Below are 19,969 nucleotides of genomic sequence, written 5' to 3'. Positions count from 1 at the left end.
AGTGTTCTGGACACAATAAATTAGAAATAGAAAACAAAAAGGAAGGGGTGCTTTTTTTTTTTTCTGGCAAACTCTGATTTTTATAAATATTTACATTTACTTATCTTTTTATACAATTTAGAGCCAGCCGCTTCATCTTTTCAGAGCCAATGAAAAGGAAAGCCATAAAAGGCAATAGCCTTAATTTGCCAGAGAATAGGTTTTGTTTAACATAAAGGAAAATTGCTCCGTGCTTCAGTGAAGTTAGCTTCCAAGTATCTTCCCTGAGGGGGGAGGACTACATTCTCCATTGGTGGGGTTAAGTGGTCTCAGTGCACTTCTAGCCCTTTCCAAGAGCCTTGGTCTCAGAGAAGGAATTCATTTCTTGAATCTTTTAAGTGGAGCTTATGCAGGGTGGGGCAGAAGTAGGTTTAGAGTTGTGAGTATGTGAAACACAGAGTTAATCTTGTATCATTATTTATTAATTATTGCATTATTTTCCATATTAACAACTGTAAACCTACTTTTGCCCCACCTTTAGATTGAGGTCCTTCCAAAAATAGGATTTGGCTCAGGGGTCATCTCTGGACCAGCCACATTTAGAGTTAACCTGATTAATGGTTAGTAGATTCTGAAGTGAGACTTTCTGGTTCAAGTTCTGGCACCACCAATAACTAGCTGTGTGACATCCTGCAAGTCACATAACCTGTCTGTGCCTCAGGTTCCTTCTTTGTAAGACTGGGATAATAATGAGTACTCATCTCATATGATACTTGTAAGGCTCAATTAAATGAGTACTTGCTTTGGAGTGCTGCTTGGCACATAGTAAGTACTGTGTGTTAGCTATTATTATTGTTATTGTTATTGCTATTGTTATTATTTGGGTTAAGTATCCCTGCTATATGCTCCTACAGGACCCCATACATTTATCCAGTTGTTCATTCACCTGCTCTGTGCTGAGCACTCTGCTGGGCGGTGCACTAAGTCACATCAGCCTCACGGACTCACTAGCTAGTGCTTAGGACATGAACTGGAGACACCAGGGACAAGGACAGTTCCTGGTTTTCTTTTTATTCCCGTCCCCTCACAGGGAGTGGCACACAGTTCGTGTTCAGCTCTAAACACTGAGGTAAATGAGAACTTTCTTCATGTTTTCAAAGGCGATCTGGTACCAGAGAGCAGCGATTCTTGTGTTTAAAGCTTATATATGCTAGACTAGTCTAAAGTGCCAAAGATTAAACAGCTTCTATAGCTCTGACATGGTTTTGGGTTAACTTGGATGTTTCCAGTGCTTAGCATATGCTCTTATACACTAACCAATACCTTTGGATGTGCTGTGACTTTATCTCAACTTCTGAGGAAATGAATGCTTTTGAGAAAGCCAGGAATCTGAAGGTCTTAGAATTAACTGGACACAGCCTAGAATTTGTAGGCAAGACAAAGAGAAGCTCCAGAGATGACAGGGTGGCCCTTCGTCCAGAGTCAGGCCATCCAGGAAATGCGTGTGACTGCAGGGACCAGAGTCTTACCGTCTTCAGGAGTAATGATCAGTGCTGTTGAGTAATTTAGGAACCACACACACTGAACGAATGTGGATGCCACAGGTGTGCCGTATGCTGTATGTGCACAAAAACGCACAGTGTTTGCGGTGCTGATGTCAGTGTGGTTCCCATACCTCAAGGGGCAGTTACAGTTTTTAAGGAATCAAGACCTGTGAGGACATGAGGGAATCGGGCCAGGTGTATAGCAGAAAAGCAATGGCATCTTCATAGTTCTGTCTTTAGGAAGAGTCTGCTCATAGCACTTGAGTTTTTCCGAAAGGTAAAATCAGAACTTTTTCTTAACATATGGTATCCAGAATTCCTGAGGGACTTCTGGAGATTTTGTAAAGAACGCCAGATATCCTGGAAATTGTATTCTGATACCACAGCCTCTGTTAGCATAGGTTGGTTGGCTTTGCCATTCCCGTGAGCCCTGAGAGCACTGTCAACCCCTCCTGCCTCTCCTGCAGGGTGGAACAGCCTGCCAGCACAGGCAGGAAGACAGCCAGCAACACCTGACCCGTGCGGTGCTGGGCCCTGCCCTTAGCGCAGAAGGGCAGCATTGTGATTTTACACACAGGTGCACACAGGCACTGGCATGCTGAGTACCATTTGTTCAAGTCATTATTGAGTAGCAGTCACTTTAGTTCAAAACCGGAGACCTGGATTCCAGTCTCATTTCCTCTGTGTGGTGGGCAGAAGACACAAACTGTCTGAGCCCCAGGTTTGGCTCACTTTGTCCAAATGAGGAGTTTGGGTGAAACCAAAGTTTCAGAAGACGCGTTGATGTGCAAATGAGTCACCTGGGGATTTTGTTCAAAGGCAGGCTCCGGTTTCATAGGTCTGCGGCTGCCTTCCGAACCAGCTCCTGAGTGACAGTGCCACGGCTGGTCCGTGGGCCACCCTTGGAGGGTTATACGTGTTCTTTATTTTCTCCTCCCAATCACTGTATGATGTGGGTATTCTGAGCCTCATTTTAAAGATGAGGAAACGGGGGGTTTAGCTCAAGCTGACATACGAGTTGTCAGATGGCAGGACTAGAACCCAAACTGGGGTCCAACTGTCCCCCGAACTTAGCCACTAGAAAAATTTTATACTGCCTTTCATTTTCTCCTGGGACTTGGAAGAGTATCTGCAGTTTTTAAATGTGGATAACCTACGTATTAGGAGCAGCTTGGCCATTATGAAAATCTATATTGCCATAAATGCAGAATAACATGTAATTCTTTTTTCCATTAGAGGAAAAAATACTGTAGCGGCATGGATAATGCATAAGGTACACTTCAAAGTCTGCTGTTTGGCTGCATATTAGGAACCTATTTCGAGGCTTTTTTGATTTGAACTAATTTATTTAATAAACTTTTAATCCGCCTTATCTTGCTAGCTCCATCGTGTCTCATATTTTATATTTGCTGACATTTGTACAAAATGACGGGGAATTGAGTACCGTGGTTGGATCACGCGCAGAGCCACTCTGGGTTAAAATCTTTTAAGACCCAAGAATACATTATAAAATTATTCTGTGCTATAGGCTAATGTCCACAAATATCAAACAAACTATTGCTGTGTTTTGAGAATGCAGGAGCACGACGTTTGTGTTCTAAAAGCCTCATGACTTTAGGCACAGCGGCCTGACTTAAAACACACTGTTGTGTTTTCTAAAGGCCACATTCCAGGGCTTAATTTTTTTATGTGGAAAATTTCATCTCAGAGCAGAGTTTTACAGCACAGTCACAAACCTCAAAGAATGAGAATTTGTAATGGGCAGGGCCATCGATTCTTAACAGGATTCACATTAACAGGCATAAGAGGCATATAAAAGGGCTCTAAGAGCCTCTGGCAACATGTGAAGATACAGAACCTTTAGCATGGATTTGCAAGTTAGTTCCTAAAAGGAATCAGGCAATCAGGCTAAAGTAAGTCCATATAAATCAACTACCATCCTCTGATTAGCTTCAGGTGATTTCAGTTTGTTGGCTGTCCGATAATTCTGCGTTCACTGCCCACTGAGCAGGGTGATAGGTGGGTGGGTAGGAGCTTCTGAGTCACACTGCCCAGGGTTCTGACTCCCAGCCTGCCTCTTAGCAGCCACGTGACCTTGGACAAAACATCCTCTCTGAGATTCAGCTCCCTCCCTAGAAAGTGGAAATAAGAAAAATGTGTGTCTCAAAGTTGTATGAAGATAAAGGATATGCTATGGTACTCGGAAGTGTCTAGAATGTAACAGTACATTGAGTTGCCAGATTATTATGATCTCTGGACGCATAATAATCTGGTCACTCTGTGTGTGTGTACACACATATATGGCCCTGTGCATGAATTCATGCATAGGTGGGGGCCGGCCTGCCTACTGGTCGAACTCCAGGTCAAGGGGACAATTTGCATTTTAGCCTTTTATTATGTAGGACATACACTGAGTGGCCATATTATTATGCGTTCAGAGATCATAATCATCTGGCCACTCAGTGTAGATCTTTATAAGTGTTTTTACATGCTAATTTTATGCAGTGTAACCATTGTAATTTTATGCAGTGTAACCATTGTAAAGGTATTCCAAACTCTCCAAATGATCTGTTTCTGTAGGAAAACTCTGTTTTGGCTGGGATCCCCGTTGAAGGTGAGATAATGGGGGGGGTGGGTGGGTGGACAGCAGGCCATGTCTGAGAAGCCCACGGTGATTCAGTCAGAGGCGTGGGCCAGGCTAGATGCTAACCCAGGTTGTATGTGACAGACAACGATCCTGGCAGAGCACAGCACCCCTTCATCACCCAGAGATTTTTTTTTTTTTTTCAGAAGCTGATGATCTCTGAGTAGCCCCTGAGCTAACAGCCCTGCCCTGTGCTGCCTCCCTTGGCCATGAGGACACAGACGCCTCCAGCCACCTCAGCTTGTCATAGTCAGATCTGGGCGGGACGCCAATCCTGAGAGCTAGTTCAGTTCCTTAAATAAGCTGCTTTCTACAGATGGAACCTAAGACGAGTTCAGCTCTACAGTAAATGCCTGTCTGTCGGATTACATTGAAGGTCTAATATATTTCCTCCTGAAGACTGTAACCACTTAGTAGATATTTATCAGATGAAGTAATGAGCTGAGACCTTTATGTAGGAAACCTGGACCATGCCGGGAGAATGAGCTTGTGAAGGCAGAGGCTCCGGAGGTCCTTGTTGCTATCAACAGACCCTTGTGTCAATGTCTGCCTTAGTTACCCTCCCTCGCACCGCTCCCAGGCCTGGGCTGCACACAGGGAAGCCTCGCACAGCGTGGGGGCGTTTATCAACTACCCCAAACTTACATTAGTAAAGTCAGCCATCAGCGGGCTCCTGTTAAAGATACATATTTAAAGACAAGGAGGAAAGATTTATTGAACGCACATGGTTTTTTTTTTTTTACACTTTCCTACTTGTATGTTTTTGCTCAGCAGACTTAGTTCTTCTCACGCCCTTCTGCTGTGCATGGTGCCATTTTTCCTGAATTAGGGGGCCAGAAATATTGGCACTTATTTAAAAGACCCCAGGGATCCACATATCCTCATGGCCAGCTAGAATAAGATGTTTGGGGGGGGTAGGAGGAGGGAGAAGAGGTGTAGGGAGGAAATACAGTGATGGACAGAGACTTTACTTGAGGTGCTGAACACATAATACAGTGTACAGATGATGTGTGCACCTGAAACCTGTATAATTTTGTTAACCAGTGTCACCCCAATAAATTCAATAGAAAGGGAGGGGGAAAGATGTTTATTATGAGTTTCTCCCCAGAGCATCCTCTTCAGGCTGGCGCTTAAAAGGGAATAGGAACGAAATTAAAACCACCACTTGGTGACTTAGCCCACAGCCCTTCAGTGAATGCAGGAAAACGGTGAGGTGCCGAGTTAACCAAGCGGCAGGCAGACGTGCGTGAAACACAGGCCTGTGGCTCTGATGGACACTCGCCTCCGCCCGGCACATGGCAGCCAGCCTGCTGCGAGGTGTGAGCAGTGTTTTGAAAATAAGGTGTCATCCATAAAGTCAAAGGCTTCCCCTTTCTTTATTGCTTAAGAGATTACAAATGTGTGCTTATCCTCCCATTGCCCCTCACCCCCCAATTCTGCCCTCACCCTCACCCCCTGTTGTCTGCGTCCATTGGTTACGCTTATATGCATGCATACAAGCCCTTTGGTTGATCTCTCTCCCTTACCTGCACCTTCCCCTACCTTCCCTCTGAGGTTTGAGCACCTGATCGATGCTTCTCTGTCTCTGGAACTGTTTTTGTTCATCAATTTATGTTGTTCATTGTAATCCACAAATGAGTGAGATCATGTGTTATTTATCTTTCTCTGACTGACTGACTTCACTTAGCATAATGCTCTCCAGCTCCATCCATGTTGTTGCAAATGGTAAGAGTTCCTTCCTTTTTAAAGCAGCGTAGTATTCCATTGTGTAGATGTACCACAGTTTTCTAATCCACTCATCTGCTGAGGGGCACTTAGGCTGGTTCCAAATCTTAGCTATTGTAAACTGTGCTGCTGTGAACATAGGGGTGCATATATCCTTTCTGATTGGTGTTTTTAGAGTGACTTTTAAAAACAGATTAAGCACTGAGCATGATTAAGCAGAATGAACAAGGAGCTTAATTAAGATCGATTTCCTACAACACAAATGCCAGTTGATAAGGAAGCTAGCCAAACAAAGTAAACGTATAAGGCAGAGTGGAATACCCTGCAGCCATTAAAAATGAAAAATATCTCGATTTTTTAGCACATGAAATATGCATTTTAAGTAATAGTTCCCAAAGAGACTATGTCACCATGTGAAAATGCTAATATGTCTATTAGCAAATGACAGAATAGATTTTCAAGTCCCGTATGTTGACAAAATCTTAAATTTTCAGTGATAGACCTGCATGACAGTCATATGCAATCTTGTGAATATGCCTCTCAAAGGACCTGATTCCAGAGTGATCTTACCACCAGGACTAAACTGACCAGAAACTGCCATTCCTGGAGGACCCAGGGCTGCAGAACCAGGGAGAACCCAGGAGGCCCCGCTTGTAGTAGGAGCGCCTCTTACTGCCTTCTGAGGCCAGCTCTCCTCGAAGGAGGGTTCCCTGAGCTGGGTGACCAGCCCCAGCCCAGTCACTGGAGCCTTGCCCTCTTCATTCACCCAGTTATGTGACTCTGAGCAGAAATCTGGGAAAAGGATAACATAAGAGAGGGGAGTTACATTTCAAATGTGGAAATGGCTCCAGGAAAACCAGGCTGTCTTGATTGGCACATGCAAATGTATACAACTGTTAATTTTCCTCCTGAAATTCCCATTCTTTTATCCATATGAAACCTTGGAAAAATCTTCTGGATGATTCTTTTGCTCCTTTCCTGCCCCCCGCCTCCCCCCAGTCATTAGAACATGAGATAGTGATGTCTTCTCGCCGGCCTGAGAACCAGAGGTGACATCAGGCCCAGCCGCTCTCCTTGGCCCCAGGTGACGCGCTGGGGCAGACAGCAGGGACCAGCTGCTGATGTAACTGTTCTTGTTTCTAATGCTGGCTGTAACCAACAGTTTGGTTTTGCTTTGACAACTCCTCCTACAGCCAAAACTATTGTTATGGTCCACATCATTGCTATTTACCCTAAATAAGGAAAAAACAAAGGCTATTCTGGTCACAGAGCAGTGCTTGTGGCTGGGGTTATTTGCAATATCCCCGTGGCACGCTGCCCTTTTCTCTGAGGTCACAGCAGGACTCTTTCGGTACAGCGTGGTGACAGACACCGAGGTCTCTGCACACAGCCCGGGGCGTCAGAAGGCGCTGGAGATGTGTTATGCACACATGAACCGACCTGGTTAGACCTCGGGGGGGAAAGGACTGTGCTTGCACACAATGAACCGGGAAAAGCTCCCTCCTGAGATATGTCTCTGCTTTAGTGTTTGAATTGCCTTTTCTCATTACCTGAGATTGTTTTATCTGTGATGTGTGAACCTTGTAAACTAGAATTGCACAGTAAAATTGAGAGTCCTCACTGTAGAGGATTCTCTGGGGAATATTTGTACTATCATGTATGGAGACATAATGATAATGATGATGAGAGGAGAGAGAGAGAAAGAGAGAGAGAGAGGGAGAGAGAGGGAGAGAGAGAGAGAGAAGGGGGGGAGGAGGGGGAGAAAGAGGAGGGAGAGAGGAGGGAGAGAGACTGTGAGTGTTCTGTGAGTGTTTCCTACTGTGGTTATGGCTTTGCCAGTTGCCAGCGCAGAGCAGAGCTGCAGGAGCCATGCAAGCTGCTCCCATCAGTTAGAGACTCTGGGGAGAGGAGGACCCAGAGGACAGCCCACAGCCTGTCTCCTGCCTTGAGGGACACGGCGTGCGCTCTGAGCCCAGACGTGCTCCTGGGGCTGGATCCACAGCAGAAAAGCTAAGCGTCCCTGCCTGTTCACACATGCTGCGTGCTGCCTCGGTAAGCTTTCCCCCTCTCTCTCCATTTCTTCAACTCTGAGAGCCTCTAGCAGAAATCATGGGGAGAAATATTGGATTGGGATTTGTAGATTTCCCCTTCCTCTCGTGCCCGGTTTGATATTTGCCTGTTAAAAAGATTACTGAACGTAATTGAGCCAGAAGAGGATCTGTCTACCTGCATCCCACTCACCTGTGTGTCTGACATGTCCCGTCTGAGGCCACGCACAAAAAGTGCAGACTAATCATCGCTCTGTGCTGCTGTTTAAAACCGGGGTGTTCAGATGCTCTCCGGAGCTCAGCCCCTGGACTTGTTATCTGCTCTGTGACACCAGCGGCTTCCTGCCGCAGAGCTCCCGGTCTCTGTGGATGGCAGTTGATAATTGGTAGCCACCGTCTGCGGTTGCAGCCGCAGCGTTTGAGTCTAGCACCTGGGCTGGGCCCCGCTGATACAGTAGAAAGACCACACACACACACACACACACACACACACACACACACACACACCCCACGCTGGCTATAACTGCACCTCTGAGCTGCCTGGAGAGGAGACTGCCTGAGGCTGAAGGGATGCTTTGAACTGGGGGGGCATAATCACGGTTGGACTCCCCCTGGCAAAGAACTCGATTATGTCCAGTGACCACCTGAGCAACAGCACACTGAAGGAGGCCCCGTTTGCAGACCTGTTCTTGAAAAAAGGTACACTGCCCAAGGCCAGCTGTGCGAGGTGCCTGCTCTCAGGGGTTGGTGGTGGTGGTTCTTGGAGTTTAGTCTGAGGATGGAATTGAGAAAAGTACGAAGTCTGTGTCTCCCTAAAGGGGAGGGTCTGTCAGCTCTGAGAAAACTTCGGGGCTCAGCTCTCTTGGGGAAGTTGTATTTTAGGCTTTTCCATTTTTGTCTGCTCTATAATCATTTCGTTTATGTTGGAGATGGTGTGCATAAATACATAGGCGGGTTGCTTTGGAGTTTGGGTTCTCAAATGCTCTGTGAGTGAGGTGGAGACCTCCCCTGGATATTGTTACTCAGGATTTGCTTGGTTTTCACCCCGAGCCACTGAAATCAGCATTTTAAAGAAAGGTTGCGTTTCTCTGGATGTGGGTGGTTCCCTGGGTAGTTTCTCGGGCACCAGGGCAGGAACAGTAGATGGTAGGAAAGACCTGTGACTCTGAGAGGGAGACAGACAGACTGACTGCTGGCCAGGGAGAACTCATAATCCAAGGCTCTCAGCTGTGAATAAGGCAGTTACTTGTGCAGCTATTTTTTTTCCCCTGAGACACTTTTCTAATTTAATAATGTGGGGGAGGACTTTAAATGAATTATATAGAGGGAATTATGGTTTTACCCAGGTATCTTTTTCCCATTTACAGCCTAGCAGAGGGGTAGACTTTTCAAAGGTCCTAATTGCTCTTGCTGCTTTGCTGTGTTTTCAGAAAAATCCTGCCAATTATCTTTGATGGAAACATATTTAGCTAAATTTCTTTCTGAAGAGATCACCAAACTGTAGATTCTGAAATGCATAGTGGAAAGTGGTGTTGGATGAGTGCTTAGACCTGCATTCTGAGGATTAAATAGTCAATCTGATCGTCTCTCCCTGCTATCTTCGTGCCAGGGCCATCAAAGGCCCCTGGCCTTGAACCAGAGTCCCTCAGATGTGCCCAGGGCCATTCCTTGCCCTCCGGGGGCCCTGTGCCATTTATGCTCTGCTTTCATCTCTCCCCTACAGATTATAGGTACATCCCCACTTTCATGATCATGCAGAACGCTCATTATAAACATGTGACTATCAGTAGGGTTCTATACATAGGTCATTTGTAGCAGCCCGAGGCTCTTCCCAGGGCCAGTTCACACCGCCTAGAAGAAGCAGCAACCGTTGAATAATTGTTACAGAATAGGAAAACTTTAGCAAAACTCTCCTACTAAAGTCATTAAACAATGCTTAGTGGAATATGGTTCTGTGCTGGACACTGTTCAAATAAGATTTGGTCTCGGGGGCCCTTTCCTTCAGGGGTTTCTTTATCAATTCTCTGTGACGAACATGACCTCCTGAACATGACCTCCTGGCAGGTGCGTGCTACCTGCTGAGGATGCTATAGAACAGGATGCTGCCCCAGGGCTCACTCCAGGGGGGAAGAAGGTCAGAAAATGGGCACCAATAAGACAGTGATAAGTGCTGTGCCAGCGTTTAAATGTAAATGCATGCAGGGAAGCCCCCCAGGGGTAGAGAGCCCCTCAACAAGGGGTTGGGAGAGATGTTCTAGCTCAGTGGTTGGCAAACTCATTAGTCAACTGAGCCAAATATCAACAGGACGACGATTGACATTTCTTTTGAGAGCCAATTTTTAAAAATTTAAACTTCTTCTAACGCCACTTCTTCAAAATAGACCCGCTCAGGCCATGGTATTTTGTGGAAGAGCCACACTCAAGGGGCCAATGAGCTGCATGTGGCTCGAGAGCCTCAGTTTGCTGACCATGGTTCTAAAGGAAGCTAACACTGGGAGTGACCCATATCTGGGTAGCTCTTTTCCCCTCCTGTTGTGCTGCTTGTTGTAGGATAGATCAGAGTAGCCAGTCCACCCCGAGGAAAAGGAAGTTCAGAATACAGGGTGGGGCAAAAATTACAGTTGCTCATGTAGAAAACAATACAATAATTAATAAGTAAGAATACAAGAATAAACTCTGTTTCACGAACTCACAACTGTAAACCTCCTTTGGCCCCACCCTGCAGATAATATTAATATAATCGTTACAATTACAGCTCTTACTATTTTGCCTTCTGACCTTCAAGCTGTGAAGTTATTCTTATAACACAGGCTGAATTTTCCCCCCTCAACTATGGTGTTTAATGAGTGTGAATTTTCATTCAACCGTTAAAGACTCTGAGAGTATTTTTATACTAACAGTTCACAAACTTGAGACAATTATAGTCGATGTGGATCCAAACTCCTCTTCCTGCTCCCACCACCCAGTCTCTGTAGGATTCAGGAAAGAATCTACTAGCCCTTAGGAGCACTCAGCACTTTGAAAAGTGTCACAGAGCCATAAATAAAGAGTAAGACACCCCAAGGCTGTCATCTTTCCACCACCCCCATCTCTGCTCAGGGGGACAGAGAGGAAGGCAATGCAGACACTCACTGTGTCTGAGCCACAGCGGGGGGCCTAGGAGAGCTCTGGAGAGAGGGGCTGCCTAGAAGATAAACTAGCCCTGGCAGCTGGCCTACCCTCCAGTGGTCTCAGTGCTCCCAGGAGATTCTAACACTTGGGGGAGCACGGTGGAGGTATCTCATGTGGATGGTCAGGGTGGGAGATAAACCCCTGGGGTGCTGTGCAGGGGTTTGTGGGAAGCATTCATTGCTGTCATCATATTCTGCTTTGCAACTTTTCTGAATGCTGCCAGGGGGTTGCTTGGCCTGGTGGAAGGAGGGGGCCATTGAGATGCCCAGACCCTCCCCTGTTATAAGGTCAGAAAGGGCATAACTTATGTATCTGAAACTTTAAAATAATTAAGCATTTAGAAAGTAGGACTTCTGTGAAGGATGCTATATTAATGTAGGGAAGACCAAATGAAAGATGGTGTTAACCAGACCACAAATAGAAATGAGTATTATATTAGGAACCTAAGGTGGTAGAACCACACTTCCCCCAAAGTTCTGTAAAAATAGGACAGACACTCATGCCTCTAGTATGAGTCAGTTCAGCTCTTCATTGAACTAGAGAATAGACCCACAGGCCTCCCTCACACAGCCCCCCATTTCTGTAATTCTCCACTGCGCATCTTGGAATCTCTTGGAGATGTTTCTATAAAAACACAGAGCTGCCATCATCCCTGTCATCACTGTCACTGGTTTATGGCAATTATACAAGGTGGTGTGGTGCCTTCTTGTACATTTTAGGATGGATTTATTATAAAATTTCTGGTGTTTGGATGGCACTGACTCATCCATTGCAACGTCATGAGCTGTATAGGCCCATGAGAAGAGGGAGAGTGTGAAAATTTGACTTTGGCCTAAAATTCTCTCCTTGTGTGGCCTGCTTGTTGAGGGAATCAAGGAAAACTGGCTCAGTGAGTGGGCTGTGGTCAGAATCCCTCATGGGCATATGACATTTTGGAAACCCCAAAGTACCCCTGTTATTCTCTCAGAACTCTACCATTCCTGTAAGTTGTTTTTTTTTTAAGGGTTTTAGTAGTTATTGAAATTCATTCTCCTCTTAACCTCCCCTTTCCATCCCATCCCATCCCCTAAAACCAAAGCTGGAATAGGGTCTTGAAGGGAGAAGTGATTGGCATTTTTCCTTTCTGTGCACCATTGCACATAGCCTCTGCCCTTCCACCTGAAAATAGACAACATCTTGAAGGGCCAGGCGTGGGCAGACCAGGGGGAGGGAGGGCAGCAAAGCCCAAGTGTAGTGCCAGGTGTCAGCTGGCATCTGCCTCACTTTTGTGGACAGACTGCAGCTCCATAGGGTGGAGGGCCTGGGTTCTCCGGAGCAGTAGAGTGCACGCACCTGTCAGATAATATGGCTCACCAGGCCCTGTCCAGAGAGTTCCCTGTGGGGAGGGTAACAGGCTTTATTGCACCTTCTGCTGCCCTGAGCACAGCCTTGTACCTGGGCCTTCCAAGCCTGGAGCACATGGAAGAGAAATGGTACAAGCTGGGAGGGTATGTGTGTGGGGGGCCTGTGTGCAGGAATGTGTGGCCAGGAGCTGCCACCTGGAAGGGATGGTGCTTCAGCAGGAAGTGGAGAGGGCGTGGCCTGCCTGAGTCCTGACCGCGCAGTACAGGGTGCTGCTGGGTGAGGTCCCCAGAGCCCTGAACAGGTCTGTGGTTGAGATCAGGAACACAGAAATCTGGAAACTAGAGACTTTGAAGAACAGGTGTGCTAAATTTCATCTGAGACAGCCAGAGGTGGGAATGCAGTCGTCGAGGGTTTCTTTACATATGAAATTTCTTTTACTTGTTCTATGAAAGATATTTTCTTGAGAAGATGTAAAATTGGGCTTTTGGCAACAGAGTCATGTCGGGGCTGGCAAAACACTTTGGGGTCCTGCTCCATGAATGGGTGGGGCACTTGGAGGGAGGGTTCAGGAATGACGAAAGGAGAGACAAGGATCACCTATCACAGTAACTACAAAATGTATGGACAGAGGGGAGGAGGGCAGCTGGGTTTGTGGGTCTACAGCCTCCTCCCCATCTGCCCTTCCCATCTGCCTTCCAGGCTGCGGATATCCTACTTAATTTGCTGTTTGTGATGCATTTTTCAGCAGAATCTTCTTGTTTGGAGTGAAAGAGGGTGTGGGAGGACAGGCATGGGGGTTGCTTGTATTCCCCTGGTGAGCTTGAGTAAGGTCTCGAAGGGAGAGGGTATTGGTAGCACAGGGCTCTGGGGTCCAGAAGCCATCATACTGTTTCCTAGAACCCTCTCTCTGTTAGCACGAATTCTCATTTCAAGAATCCTCTGACCCCTCTTGGGGGAGTATTTGTAGCCCCAAAGAGAGTAAAAGCTTCCTATTTCCAGTTGTTAGTGTTCAAGAAAAAAGTCTGTTTTCATTGACTGAAACAAGAGAAAGCAGTTGATGACATAATAATTTATATTTCCTATAGAGAAACTCAGAGCAAAGTTTAAAGAAGTGAAGACTAGGAGAAGATATTTGCACTACATGTAACAGACAAAGATTTATAGCCATAATACGTAAAGACTGCTTACAAATAAATGAGAAAGAAATAAATGAGAAAACTACAAATAAGCTAATGTGATTATGAAGAAGAAAAATATAAATTACCAATAATCATACGGAAAGATCTAAAATTACCAGAAATTGGGTAAATACAAATAAAACAAGATATGTATTTTTGCCCTTTAGATTTGTATCAATACAAATGAAAAGGGTGAGTGTTCAGCCGAAACCGGTTTGGCTCAGTGAATAGAGCGTCGGTCTGCGGACTGAAAGGTCCCAGGTTCGATTCCGTTTGAGGGCATGTACATTGGTTGCGGGCACATCCTCAGTGGGGGGTGTGCAAGAGGCAGCTGGTCGATGTTTCTCTCTCATTGACATTTCTAACTCTCTTTACCTCTCTCCTCCTCTCTGTAAAAAATCAATAAAATATATTTAAAAAAAGAAAAAGAAAAAGAAAAGAAAAGAAAAGGGTGAGTGTTCAGTATTAATGAAGATGTGAGGAGCAGGCCCTCTCTTTGGCAAGGGCCTTTTTATAAAACAGGGTCACCGAGGCCATGAGCATTTAAAAGGAATTTCCTTGACCCAGAAATTTCAATTTTAGGAATTTTCCTGTAGGGATACTTACAAATGTGGGTCAACACACACATTGATTCCCACACACATATATATGTACACACAATCTTTGGGTCATAATAGGAAAGAAAAAAAAAAGGAAGAAGAAACTACCTAAACATCCATCAAGTGGAAAAATATAAGTTCTAGTATATTTGTATTCTGGAAGAATAACCTCTATAAAGACTGAGGTTGGTCTCTATATATTCTTATTTAAGATGTCTGTGATGTAGTAAGTGAAAAAAACTAGAACAATGTTTGTACAATGATTCCATTCATTAATAAGAAGAAAGCCCTTATTCAATAGGCACATGTACAAATACACACAATGGGTGAACTGTGCCCCCCACCCCCAGGACAGCATGGCCCATAAAGGGGAACTTTTACATTGTACACTATTTCATTCTATATCGCTTAAATTTTAAAGGTCATTTTTATAATAAAAATTCTTTTCAAATGGAACACAACAAATATGCCCAAATATGTCCATAGAATTATGAAAATGTAATTGGGTTACTCTGCTGTGAATGGGTGTCTGCATAGCTTTCCATATTCAGGGAAAGGTGACCTAGGCAGACGCTCTGCAAGTGGAGGGTTAGCTCAGGAAGACTTTGTGTGAGATCCCTCACTGTGGCTACCACCTTCCCCTCTTCCCATGGCTATGAAGCAATGACGTTTTCTTAGGAAACAAAAACACTTGTCAATTTCAGGGCAGGATTTAACCTGAGAGGCAATTTATGAACATACTGCTGTTCATCTACAAAATAAAAATAAAGATTAGTAAAACAAGGCATTATTTTGGGTTCAGTCTTTTTTTTTTTTTTAATCCTTACCTGAGGATGTGTTGTTTTTTAATTGATTTCATAGAGAGGAAGGGGGAGAGAGAGTGTGTGAGACCTTAATCGATTGCCTCCCTGCACACAATCCAACCAGGGATCTAACCCACAACCTAAGTATGTGCCTGGACGGGGAATTAAACCTGCAATTTTTTGGTGTAAGGGACAATGCTCCAACCAGCTGAGCCACCCAGCCAGGGCTGGGTTGTCTTCATGCTACCTTGGCCACCTTTGACCTAAGCAGAATCAACCCCCTGCTTGGGTCAGTGACTGCCTCTCACTGGGGTGATAGTCCTTGGGTTGGCAGCTCACCCCTCTGCACATATCCTCACAGCTGCTGAGTCGCACTCCTCTGTTCGCTGGCCAATGCAGGCCTCGGTCCTGTCAGCAGTAGTGTCCTCGCAGGGGCACACCTGCACAGGTGGAGCCATGTGTCCCAGAAGAGAGGTCTTGGCCTCAACATGGGTGCTCCAGACTCATTCATTGATTCCTCTTAGTGATGAAGTCACTTAACTACCTGACAGGCACCGCCCATGCCTGACACCAAAAGCACAAGATAAATAGACATAGGTTTCCAATCATAGTTTCCTGTGAAAGGCAGACAGTCAACAAGTGGCCAAGAAAGGGATCCATCGCATGGTCGCACAGGCACCATGTGACGTGGGCACCAAAAAGACATGGGGTGTCCTGGACATGGAAATGTTATATGCAAAGGCAGTATTTCTGGGTTCACATGCATGTCACACACCCCACAGCCTTTGAGGATAAATGAGGTCACATTTATATCTGAATGTTCCTAGACTATTCCCTCTGATGGAGAGGAATTTCGGTCTTTTCCAGGAGGCTCCTAGCATGAAGGCTTCTGATAGTCCCTGGGAGGGGGTTGGGTGCACATAAATTCCCCATAGGAAGTAGATGCTGAAGCCCTCAGGGATGAACTGGGCACCCAGGGCCTCCAGAGGACTTGCCAAGTCAGCCATTGGACCTCACGGTGTGCAGAGCGGTGACACGAGGAAGGGGAGGTGGGGAGCTTGGGTCCTGCTGACTGCCAGCCTCTAGAGCCACTCAGGGCATTGCTGCCCGAACCTCCTCAGTCAGCCATGCCCCCTGGGATCTGCCCTTTTACTGCCAGCTAGTGGTGTACCCAGAAAACCTACCTGGCCTTAATTGCTCCCCACCTGGAGCTCAGCAGTTCCGTTCTCTCACACTCAGCTCTCCACTCTCTAAGGCGCACCTCTGAACCAACGGCCAGTCAGGCCCAGTGCCAAATGCAGTCATGCCCAGTCCAGAGGGCGCTATGTAAAGCTCCATGCCCTCAGCTATGTGGGGACCAAGGACAGGAGTGGAGGACACTGCTACAGGGCAGGGCACGGTGGAATTCAGGAAGACCCTCCATCTATCCCCATTTTCAGGGTGCGGATGGTGGAGGCACACAGCTGCAAATACTAGGGGGGAGGTGCTATCCAGTCCCCTTTTACGTATCCCAAGTGGCCATCATGCTTCCTGATTGGCCAGTGGCCTAAGTCCTGCTGCAGCAAGAGGGTGTACATTGTGCACATGTGTACATGTGTGCGCATGCCTTGTATGCATGTGTACCCATACAGGGGTGTATTTGTATGCCTGTGTGCATGAATGCATTGTGCCCATGTGTGTATGTCCACACATGTGCTTTTGTGTGCATGCATGCATGTGTGTCTCTGTGTGTGCATATATATGTGTATATGAGCGTGCATGCCTGTATGTGTGGCAAGTGTGACGCAGTAGCATAGTTGAGAGAGTTCTCCCCTCTGTCTCTTGCCCTTCATTATACCCCATGCCTCCCCACCTCACAGCAAAAGTCAGGCACTGTGCTCCTCGCTGTCCTCCTGAGCCTCTCGCCCTTTAACGTGATGCCCCTGTGCAGACAATCACTTCCTCTGAGCGTGCGGAGACTCAGGAAAACAGGTAGCCAACACTCAGCAGTCTACGAGCTGGAGGCCGGGAAGCAGAAAGTCTGGGTTCTGCAGCTGCCCTTGGGCACTGAGCCTCTGCTCCTCCCTGCGAACGGAAGGGCTTGAGCCACCTCCCTCTAATTGACAGCTCGCCGTGCTGTTCTTCCAGAGCAGCTCCGAGGCACTACCCTTGTGTGTGAAGCATGTGTTAATGGCATTTAGACCATCTCTTTCATGACAGTGTCAGGGCCCATGGTGACCTGACTGCTCATAAAGTGCGGTCCCCGTGGAGTTCAGCACAGTGATGGATCTTCTAAATTACTTCTAAAGGCAGCGGCCTTGAGGTGGGAGTACATTATCAACATAGGTTTTCTCTTCAGTGTGTACCATGTGGGTCCTGCGTGAGATGTGCTTTGGGAAACTCAGCCATGAAGATGGGTTTAACTTTCTCAGAGAGATTACACTGGGAGGAACGGCTTCGGTTTTGAGAGACTTTCTTAACTCCCCTACAGGTGGGGGCATCGTCTGGCAGGAACAGGGTTTAGGTAATGGAGACGCTGAGCTTTTCATACCCAACAGATGGCCCTTGTGGGCTGGCCTGCCCAGTAGGCAGGGGCAGCCCGTGTGTCCACTAGCCTGTGGCATACGCACTGGACTGGTCTTTGCATTTCCCGTGTGAAATAGTGTCAGTTACAGCATCGCACCTCCAGAGGTCTCTTGGGGCCAAGGGAATACATTGTCCTCTGGTTCTTCTCATTATAACATTGCAAAGGCAGATTTGCCTGAGCACCAAGGTTAGGCCGAGACCACAGGTCTGCCTGGCTCTCCTCTTTTTGAAATGTTATTAGAATGTCAAAGTCCGGCAGTGGCCTTGGGCGGCAGGCCTGGGGAAAAACAGCTTCTCTCTCATGAGATTCTCATGCGGAGCGGATTCATGCAAGAGGCCTCCAGTGCCCGGGGTTGTCCTGTCAGAGGGCCTCACGGAGACGGGGGCTGGGGAGCTGAGGGCAGCACGTGGTTCATACGGCTTCCTCTTCCTTCGCAGCGGAGCTGGAGTTCGCCCAGATCATCATCATCATTGTGGTGGTCACAGTGATGGTCGTGGTCATCGTCTGCCTGCTGAATCACTACAAGGTGTCCACGCGGTCTTTCATCAACCGTCCGAGTCAGAGCCGGAGGCAAGAGGACCGGCTGCAGCAGGTAAGCGAGGGCCCGTGCCTCCCCGGTGCTGCCCAGGCCTCTGGCCCTCTGGCCCTCTGGCCCGGGCTCCAAGAGTGCGGCCGGGTGCCCGTGAGGGCCACAGAGCAGGACAGCCTCCCGTGTCAGCCACTGCTGTTCAGAGTATGGGAAACTCTCCATTGAAGGTCACTACACTCGTGGGAAAGCATGTGCATCCTGAATGCTCAGCTCAGTGATCCCCACAAACTGGGCACCCCTGGGTAACCTGCACCCGAGCTCAGAGGGACAGGAGCCGCCTCTAGAAACACACCCAGGCCCAGGCATGCCCCAGAAGGTCACCTCGGCCCCCAGGGCTATCAGTACAGATGACTTTCACCAGCTTGAATGCGATAACAATAGGCTTATACAATAGGTGCCCTTTGGTGTCCGCCTTCTTCCGCTCACATCACACGTGCGAGATGCATCCGTGTGGTTATGGAGAGACCTGTCCTTGAATACACATATGCTCATGACCTGTATTTGTAAGATTCCGAGGAGGTCAGCAGTGCCAGGTGTGGGTGAGCTGGAGGGGTGGCGGTGGGACAGCGAGGGCTCGGGGCCTCCTCAGGTGCCTCAGGGCAGGTTGGTTTGTGTTGGGGCTTACGGAACAGCCTTTAGTAAGGCTCTTCAGGTTGGTTTTTTAAAGTTTCTAGCTACTTCTGAACCACCCTCCTCTAGAAAACAGAACACTGATATTCAGCTGAGCTGCTCTGTGATCTGTGCCTGGTAGACCAAGGGCCACAGGAACTCTCTGTTCTGAGCTAGTTTTGCAAACTATGATTCTGGTGGGTTTTAGTTTTTTTATTTTATTTTATTATATATTTTTTTCTTCTTCTTTTATTGATTTTAGACAAAGGAAAGGAGAATAAGAAAGAGAGAGAAACATTGATGTGAGAGAGAAACATGGATCAGTTGCCTCCCACACGCGCCCTGACTGGGGATTGAACCTGAAACCTGGGTTTGTGCCCTGACTGGGAATCGAACCCACCACCTTTTGCTGTATAGGATGGCACTTCAACCAATTGAGCAGCCTGGCCAGGACTTATTCTGGTGATTTCTCGTGAAGTTTGGAAATAGGAAATTTAGGTGCTTATAAATTGTTAACTTTGATGGTGGGCAAAGGAGGCAGAATTCCCACATAATATGAGTTCCTCAGAGTATGTGTCAGGACCAGAGCTGTCTGGTACCTGGCTTAGGTAGACCATCGTGAGTGTGGGGTGCAACTGTCCTAGTGAGTATGGTGCAGCCCAACCCAGGGACCCTGGGACCTCTTAGGAGGTCAGAGTCGTGCTTCATTGGGCTGCAGGGTGGCTCAGTAAGCCATCAGTTCTGCTGTTCCCATGGGTAGAACCCCGGTTTGCCAAGGGTTCTGTGTCCATGGCATGCAGAGGGAGAGCAAAGGGATGGGGCTTTTGTGTGCCACCCTTCAGACCAGGAGAGCATGCCATGACCGTGACCAGAATCACTTTCTCTAGTCCTCTGCTGTCCCCTTCCTCCTTCTCACCAGATCCCCAGCTCGGTCCACAGGTTAACATGGCTTGCATCACAGCACGATGGCTTTCCTGTGGGCCTCCTGTTATCCCAGCAACCCGGCACCTGCTGGATCCAGACTCACAGGACACTGGTGTCCTAAGCCTGTAGATCCCCTCCCCCCCCCCACACACACACACACACACACACACACACACACACACACACACTGTTACCTGAAGGAGAGAACCAATTCCTTTGAAGTTCTAACACATAATCCTCTTGAGT

General features: G+C 47.1%; 1 protein-coding gene across 7 annotated transcripts in view; it reads left to right on the top strand.

Annotated features, from left to right (window-relative positions):
* Window positions 1-19,969, top strand: part of LDLRAD4 (low density lipoprotein receptor class A domain containing 4) — a 303,261-nt gene that overhangs the window by 270,596 nt on the left and 12,696 nt on the right. For 4 of the 7 annotated variants that reach the window (XM_036419376.2, XM_045574708.1, XM_036419380.2 and 1 more), the window contains one exon: window positions 18,039-18,193. In XM_036419376.2, the coding sequence (XP_036275269.1) occupies window positions 18,039-18,193 (155 nt within the window). Of the gene's footprint in view, window positions 1-7,711; window positions 7,945-8,456; window positions 8,640-18,038; window positions 18,194-19,969 lie in introns of those variants that run through there. The other 3 variants (XM_036419383.2, XM_036419381.2, XM_036419382.2) reach the window with 3 other exon arrangements.

Source organism: Pipistrellus kuhlii, unplaced genomic scaffold, assembly GCF_014108245.1.
Source record: "Pipistrellus kuhlii isolate mPipKuh1 unplaced genomic scaffold, mPipKuh1.p scaffold_m20_p_6, whole genome shotgun sequence".
Classification (NCBI taxonomy): domain Eukaryota; kingdom Metazoa; phylum Chordata; class Mammalia; order Chiroptera; family Vespertilionidae; genus Pipistrellus; species Pipistrellus kuhlii.
Note: the sequence above shows the minus strand (reverse complement) of the source record. Positions and strands in the feature narration are given on the sequence as shown.